General features: G+C 28.0%; 1 protein-coding gene across 5 annotated transcripts in view; it reads left to right on the top strand.

Annotated features, from left to right (window-relative positions):
- The window catches only part of LOC106684715 (neuronal acetylcholine receptor subunit alpha-7), a gene marked incomplete at its 5' end in the record, with an annotated part of 211,926 nt that overhangs the window by 395 nt on the left and 202,244 nt on the right, over positions 1 to 9,287 (top strand). For all 5 annotated transcript variants that reach the window (XM_067049508.1, XM_067049517.1, XM_067049514.1 and 2 more), the window contains 1 exon segment: positions 4,487 to 4,531. In XM_067049508.1, coding sequence (XP_066905609.1) covers positions 4,487 to 4,531 — 45 coding nt within the window.

Genomic DNA, 9,287 nt, shown 5'->3' with positions numbered 1-9,287 from the left:
TATATATAACTGATTTATAACAAAACCGTAACGTAATGGATGATTTTTTTCTTTTTTGAAATCAAATACAACTGAAAATCGATTTTATTGCTTAGTAATTTTAAGATAGCAAACTGTTCGAAATATGTTTATAAATATATAATCTCCCAAGTGGCACACAGACACTTACAGTTACATTAGTAGTTGTATAAAATTTTAATTTTTTTATTCATTTTTTATCACATTAAACAACAGTGTAGATAAACGTAATTTTGACAAGGTGAAACACCCACTGTTTTGTGTCTGTTCCAGCCATCAAAACAACATTCAAATCATAGAACCAGTAACACTTCTAACATTGAGGATAAATTTCACTAGAATTTGTGATAAGTCCGTCAAAATCTAATTCATTGACAAAAAAAGAAAAAAAAAATATTCGGATTTTAAAATCATATTTGATTTTCCACTTTTAATAACTCATACCGAACATTAGAAATAACTAGAAAATACTTCCTTATTTTTCGGAACATCTAAATATTCGAAGAAGCATTACTATCGTGAAAAAAAGAAGAGAAAAATTACAATTTTATCATAATTTATTTACAGTTTTTGTATGAAAAAATTAAAAAAAAAAAAAAAGGAAAATATTTCTTATAAAATTTTCTAATAAAATTTTTAACATCTACAGTGACAACGAATGTTCCCCAGCAATGCTGTCTATTGGCTCAATTATTTATTTATAAGTATAAATTGCATATGTGTAAGTAGTTTAAGAAGGAATACATATCTTACAATGGTTAATACCATAAGGTGGGTAGCACATGTATTTAATATGTGCCTTGTATATTTGTGTAACTTATGTACTTGAATATAACTAGCGCTTGGTTGAGTCGATACATGTTTATTTTTCACATAATTACCAATGTAATGTTTTTAAATAATTATTATTAGTATTTATGACTATTAAGTTCCAAAATTCTTCAATACTCTAAAGACTAATTGTTACAAGAAATTATAAATATATAATAATAATACTTGGGCAGTAGTATTTCATGCTTGCAGCTAAAAAGGCTAAAATTAATACACAATAACTTGTAACAGGTATTTTGAAACCTGTTATTAAGCCCGTACATGAAAAGCATTATAAATCACTATGTAACAAATGCTTCAATTTCAAAATAAATAAAAAATCTTCTATCAATTAAATAATTGAGATTTAGCTCGTATTCAAAATTACGCAGAATTTACAATCGTTCTTTTAACGCATAAACAACTTATATTTTACTTATTTGACCATAAATAAATTATAAATTATCTTTTAGGTGGAAAATCCAAAACCAAATTGTATATTCCATGGAATCAGAACGGTTATTCAAAAGTTTCAAGAACAAACCTTCTAACAAATCTTATTTAGTGTCCAAACTTCAGAAGAAATGACTGTCAATATAAGATTGCAGAAAAAAATGAAAACGTAAAAAAAAAAAAACTCGTTTCCTCTTTGACTAAAAAAAAAAAAAAAGATGCCGTCTCTTCCCAGGAATTAAGCATTCAATTGCGTGTACTGCGGCCAATTGTTATGTTACGACAATTGCTTAGTTGTTTAAATAAGTACTGATTTTTTCTCGATACTATTAAAAAATCTGTTTTATGTGTATCACATTAATTGGAGATTAGATCATATGACAAATCCATCTGATGCAAGACAATAACAAATTTTCTAAAAATAAATAAATAAAATTTCTTTTAGGACCTTCAACACTTGTTTGTTAATTAACAAGAAAATCATAAGAAGACAGATTGGAATTTTAGAGGCTCTGGATTAAGCAGTAAAAATCCGCTTTTATATATGTGAGCACCTATAGATCTAGGGGATTTTTAGTGACGACTTAATTCTCTTTGTAACTTTAGTTTACTGCTTAAAAATTCTATCAATTCCATTCGTACTTAATTAAAACAATAAAATCACCTCTCCACTGCCTTAGGCTAATCTACACCTTGTATCTTGTAGTAGTCGTACACATTTGCTCGTCAAAAAAAAAATTAAGTCTTTTGACACAAACTAGTCTTTGCAAAGTTCTTATTATTTTTTCTCAGTATTCTATTCAAAAATGACTGAAGGTCAAATCATTATGTATGAAAAAAGAATTTATAGAACAATTGAAAAATAATATTTTCATTCCAATTATTTTAGAGGAAAGATATGATGATTATAACTTGTCATAGTTAATTAAAATCTTAAGCAAGGAAACAAATACTGGTACTCCTTGGCGCTGGATACCAGTGTGATCCTTAGCCAGTTGTGGGTGTTGAGGAGGACTCTGGATCCCGGATGGCAGCATCTTCCGTTATAAACCATGGCATCTTCATCTTGTCCGGTAGAGCCTTCTGTCAACAAACTTTATTGCAATATCGTCTTCGTACATTCTGGCAGTGTGTCAAGGCCAGCGTAGTCTTCCCAGCTTGTCTCATCACATCAGTATCCCCGTACTGGCCATATATCTCCATGTTCTCCCTCTTTCGAATTTCACCGATCTTAAGTGGTCTGAATATCAGACCAAGAACCTTCTGACGAGTACTTGTGAGGGTCCAGGTTTCCGAAACATAGGTAAGAGCAGATCTGATGAGATCCTTGCATGGGCACATCTTGTACGTTGGGAGATGGCCGATGTTTGCTGAAACCAAAATTGCACCTGTTGGCCATTTGCTGACTAGAAAATGTCTTGTTTCCTCAATTCACTGCTGATCCTAGATAGGTGAAGTTATCATCATTCTGAAATCTATATTGATCCACTGGTTCTACAACAGCCAATTCTGTTTCAGTTCCTACACGCCTGTACTTGGTCTATAAATTTACCTCCCCTTCAACTTTGAACTATCGTTGTGATTGTAATTCATCTATTTTATTTTGTAGTCAACGTTTGGGGGAAATTATGGATGCATAAAAATCTTCCGAGAATGGATTGGGGAAAGGGACGTAGAATTGTTTGAGGATACATAGGAATTTTTAGGTTACCACGAATGAGTTATGGAAATGAATTGAGAAGGTAATTTCTTCGGTCCAACCCATATAAGGGTTTTAACTAATCGTGATTATTGGAGATTCCCTACATTTCACACATACCATTCCTGGGAAAAAGAAATTAAAAAAAAAATATTATATAGATAGGTCACAAAATTATTTAATTTTGTTTACAATAATAAATAGAATTAACTGAGGAATATTTTGTTCGTAGTGTAGATAAACTAAGATACTATTTCGTGGAGCGTAATGTATTTCAAAGACGCAACCAAGCGCTATGTACATTTCAGTAGTTTTACAATACAACATCAACTCATTTGAGGTCATTCAGTTACAGAATATATCATTCATATCTGAGCATGTTCATATTTATGAATTTTGTTTTTATTCATATAATTGAAGAATGAAAACTATTTTAAAGAGAAATCCTGAAAGTATATGTTTTATTGACATTGAATTAAGTTTCTGTGAAAGGATAATTCTAGTCTAAATATATGTGTTAGAAACATTTAAAACAATCAATATCAAAACTAAAAATATACATAATAATAGATTTGATTACTAGATGTCTTGTTGTTCATTTGAAGACATTTTTGTTGTGTAACATGAGTTAAGGTGGTTTTCACTCGCAATTATATAGGAGAAGGTTTTTTTTTCTTTGAGTTTTTCTTTATTTATTTTTTTTTCAAGAAAGCTGACACAAACACGATACCAAAAATATGAAGTTGTTTTATGTATTGAATGACCAAATAAAATAAAATCGATTTATTGCAGGATGAAAAGAATCAAATAGTAACCACGAACGCGTGGTTGAACTTGGTAAGTTTGTGGAAGGTTCCTGTCCCCCTCGTTGGGAAAAATGTCTCTAGCTATTTAGATGTGGCACTTTTTACAGATACCCCGTAAATTTGATGTTGTTGTTTTTTGTTTTTGGTAACACCAGCATTTGTATATCAGAGACATTTTACCCTTAGAGGGTACTTAATATAGTCACCCCGGCTTACCTCTGCAATGTTCTGCCAGTTCCTACCTCAAAAATCAATTGTGTCTCAATGTGAAAAGATTGCATGGTTTTCTGTACATATACATTTACATACTCTACACTACATATATTTTAAATTAAAAAAAAAATACGGTATTTCAGCGGCCATTGGCGTATAAAATCGCATAAAAAGAACGAAATTAAAGATACAATCAAAATTAGTTTAATTTTCATTTTCAAATCTGATGTTAAATAACAAAAATAACTAATTCAAACGTAAATGTATCACAAACCATCAGACGTCTATAAAAACAGTAATTAACTCTCGACATTATGAAAGCATGCAGCCTTATACTATGTTAAGGTTATAGTAATTTAAAATCATATTATTTTATTTATATGATTGGGAAGGCAGAGCATTGCAAGGGATTAAAGCGAGAGATGGTATAACTTTGATGGTTGTGTTTTCTAACAACGCATTGTTTCTGATTGCATGGGATTGATAGGATGAGAAGAATCAGCTTCTAATTACAAACATTTGGTTAAAACTGGTAAGTCAAGATAAACTGTTTATAAAATCTAACAGGTTTACACAGAATGGCTGCTGAATTAAGAAGAATGTTTTAAATTAAGCTTAACTTTTATTTTAAACATTGTAATAAATAATATTTAGTAACTGGTAGCTTGTATATAAATAGCGAGACTGTAAAAGCCTGCATAATGACCAGGCTCACATCCCAAAATTTATATTTTAAATAAACTATTTTATTAATATTTATTGCTTAACTCATTTTTTATAAACTGCTTGAAAAACATATGTTCAGTGTATACAAAGTAACATAAACACTTCTAGGTTCATTATATAAATCAAATATATTTTAAAATCATAACTCAAAAAAAAAAAAAAATATTAACTGGAAAATTCAAACTGAAACTTCTTATACGAGTTTTTTGTCTTTTTAATGATTAAATATCCAGTTTTAATAGGAGCATTAAAAGCAGTCAAGTGAAAAATGTTGTAAGATATTTAAATCCGCGAATAATTCACGTTTGTTTTCAAACATTTAAAAATTTACATTACATTGTTCAATACACTGAACACAACATAATTTTTAAACATGTATTTTGATTACTGTTGTTTGCGGCCTTTTGTTTAAGCCATTATAAATATTTACATAATACGTATATAATACCATTGATTCCTTTATTTTCATACGCACATACATGTAAATGTATATGTGTATGTTTGTGTATTTATTTGTTTAATCGATTATGTGTTTTTACACGCCTGTAGAAAGTTAATGCATGATTCCCCCTCAAACATTAGACCATCTGCTTAGTTTAAATTGATTTATTTTATTTTATTTTTTATTTAGCTACCCAGTTTTTCTGTATATTTTACAATGTTTTCTTCACTATTGTAGTCAGTCGTTCATACAAATTTACTTTTAACAAATGCCACAAGAGATAAGAAATAAATTTTATAACATCAATCACAAATATGATCTTTTCTGTCAATACCACTAGGTAACACATTTTATACAACTACTAACAAAAAAAAAAAGAAAGAAAAAAAGTAAAATATAAATATAGTACTTATCACAAAATAAAGAGAAAATAATAATAATAAAATGAAATGATTTATACCTTTGATTTTATCCGATTATCCATTTTAACTCAATTAAATAACCAACCTATAGATTAAAATCAATTTTTATTAAACTTTGAATCTAAATAGTTAAAAATAAACCTTTTCTTTAAATATAATTCTTATTAACAAGTTGATCTTCTTAGAAACTTTGTGCATGGTATTTAATTCATAGTAGATGGTAAAATACATAATAGAACCTGTAAACTTGTTATTTATTTAGTCTTCTTTATTCGTTATTTGTTTCATTATAGAATGTAACTTATTCATGTAATTAATTGTTTGTGGAGCATGTATAAAATGTTTTAAATAAATAATATCACAGAAAACAATAGCTATGCATTAATTAACTTATTAACATGTATTTTAAATGATTTAGGTCTTATATAAAATCAATTGAAAAATATTTCTAACTGAGTAGAGTGTTAGAGGTTCAAAGGTTATATTTTGTACAAAATATAAAATTTTTGAGTGTTGCTTCCAAATTTTTTTTTTGACATTTAATAACAGATAGAATGCGCAACGTACTGTTAATAGATTTTTCCAATCAGCAGAAACCATTTTTGTTAAATAAATTTGTTAAAAGAGAAAACGACATATTTTTTAACAAAACTATAGATACGTTTATGAAATCAGAAAATTTTACCTTTGAGCTTTCTTAGATGTATAGTTTCAAATTGGACTTTAATTTTTTGAACTTTTCTATGTTTTTTTTTTTCAATTAGACTACTAAATAAATGAAAGTAGGAGAAAAACTAATGTTATACCACAAATTCTAATTGCAAACACCACATTCTTGAACATTCCACCGATTCAAACAAATTTGTCATCAATGTTTAATACACCAATTACGGATTAATCGATTTATAATATTCATTTACATACAAAATACGAAACAAATAATATACTTTATTATTGTTTTCATTTAACTCTCTAAATGAAAAAAACAAAACAAATATTAAGGATTCATGTTACTCAAAACATAATACACCTTTTCTTTATATGAAATCAAATCTAAGGGTGCTTTGCGCATTAATTTTATATTATAAATTAATTATTATTAAAAAAATTATTAAATTTTATTCATATATGTTAGATAAAGTAAATATTGATTCACTTATTACTTCAATTACTAGAAAAAAAGCTCTATACTCAGTTAGATTATTTTTTGTTCACTTTATTTTCATAAATATTTTTATAAATTAATAGTTTTTAGAATGTGAGGAATGCGGGAATTATTAATTGTTACACGCTTAAAAAAAAGATATTGTTTTTTGTTTGTTTAAATCTATTTATCTTTAATTATTATTCATGAGATAAGATTACAACCAATTTTCACTTACCTGATTATTTCTAGTTAATAAGGTTTGATATAAAAAAATAAGGTTAATTGCATTTCAATTTACATGTGTAAATTTAATAACAATGTATATGCAACACATCACACGAACGTAATGAATGAGATTAATCTGTTTCAAGCAATAAATAAATTCAAAACACCAATGTTATGCAGATCATAATGTTGCAATTGTTTAATAATCTTTCAATATTAATTATTGGACCCATTTTTCCTATTTTTTCAAAAAATATTTAAATAAGGTAATAATAAATTTTGATATTTTATATTATGTGTGTTTCACTGCTAAACATTATATTATTATTTCTTAAACGGCATAAGGCCAAAAAAACAAACAAACTCATTTTTGATAAATGTAATACAATGTTAAGATCTTGTAAAAATAATATTTACGTATAATATCCATTGCTTAAAAATGATAAAATTACTTTATATCAATTCAATTTACAACATAATTGATAACCAAATGTTAATAATTATCCCATGTAATTAAATATATATACAATTTTTACAAGATCGTTATTACATTTATTGAGGGCAAGTCATGTTGAGAAAAGTTTGAAATCTCAAGAATGCGGAGACATACAGGTTTTTGTAGGCACTCAAAATGCTGATTCTTAAATTCACTTTTAAATAATTTATCTTCATTGTAATAGCAGTTTCCTACTTTTTTCCAAAAACTAATTACAAAATGGGAATTTCTCTTTTTATTAAATAAAATGTTCTGTTATTGGAAAACTGTATCTCGGGTGGAATTAAACCTAAAGAGCAATTTAAAAAATCTGATTTAAGCAAATTTATTCCACTTTAAGAAAGGTACGAATCATGTTTTTTATGTGGTGGATGGTTTTCAAGATAAACGTGGAATTGAAAAATTTAGGTTTTTTTGTTGCATAAAATTAATTTCTGGTTGACTGCCGCGTTCGAAAATTTCGATTTTTATTTCCAATATCAATCTAAAAACATTTTTAAAAAACTGAACTACGGCAATTAGAAACTTTGAACCGTTTCGGAAGTAAGTAACAATTCATGTAAAAGTTTGTGTAACTTATTTCAAAAACCTCCATGTTAATTGAAAATGAAATTTTTAACTTGAATTGTGCACTAAAAAAATGTGCAGAATTTAAAGGGAAGTTTCCTATATTTCTCATAAATGTTACCACTGGTTCCAGTACATGTTTAATACATACATATACATATTTTCACAATCACGACTTAACACACTTAAAAGAATTGCTTATTTTAAAAAAAAAAAAACTTTGCTCTGTTCAGACTGATGACTATTTAGAATGTTGCAGAATATTTGAATTTTTTTTTAATTATTCAATAAATTAAATCAAACTTTATATATATATATATATGGGCATAAACATTTTAAAAGCCATCAACAGTAGAGGCAAATAATTCATAGCAAAGGGACCAGCAACCATTACTAATTCCAGGAGGCTATTGCAGCGAAGATGATATATGTAATTAATGTTATGTATTCCTTTGAAGTGAAGAGAGGGGGCCAGATTGGACTCCCAAATAAAATGGCAATTACATCTTTGAGAGCCTTTATGAATGCAATAACCTCCTCTAGAGCCATTTTAAACCAAATGAAATTACCATTAGAATAGAAGCTGGGCCAGCATTTGCATGGAATGAAACCGTGAGAGGTGCCCAACTTGGGCCAGCTCTTAAAGATTAGTTCCCAGGGAGGAGCTAACTTGATCCAAGCCACCAACTCCCTCCAACTTTGTTACTAATCGAATTCCTTATGTTCGTCTTCCTACAGGCTATATCCATATCTGCAATAAACTAGTTTAAGTTTAATTAAGTCGTGGATTAATGGGGGTCTTTCGCAGCTGTCAGGTGTGGGTTATGAACACATTGCCATGATAAAATTTTGAAAAGAGACATGATAATGGAGTAATTGTTAACTTTAGGTGTAATAATAGAGAATGTGTGATGATCGAGGATACGGTAAAGAAACGAAGTAAGGAAAAATGCAAGTTTTAAGTCGTAGACCTTTATCAGAGTCGAATATATTTTTAAGAAATGAGATCTTAGAAAATTAATATTATGAAGAACTAATGTTGTATTACCTTGAACAGGTTTGTCTTTAACTAAGTGGAGATTTATTAACTCTTTCTGTGGCTAAGCCGATATAACGGCCCGCATCTTTTAAAGTTTCACTGTACGTATTGCAAGAAAACTCTATCTCAAAATAAATTAATAATATGTTATAATTTCGTATTATAATATTCATCTAATTATATTACAAAAGAATTTAAAAAAAAAATAGTTAGGGTTTCAATCT

Source organism: Halyomorpha halys, unplaced genomic scaffold (assembly GCF_000696795.3).
Source record: "Halyomorpha halys isolate HHAL.00 unplaced genomic scaffold, Hhal_1.1 Scaffold604.1, whole genome shotgun sequence".
NCBI classification, from domain to species: Eukaryota; Metazoa; Arthropoda; class Insecta; order Hemiptera; family Pentatomidae; genus Halyomorpha; species Halyomorpha halys.
The sequence above is the reverse complement of the archived record's forward strand: the minus strand, read 5'-3'. Positions and strand labels throughout refer to the sequence as shown.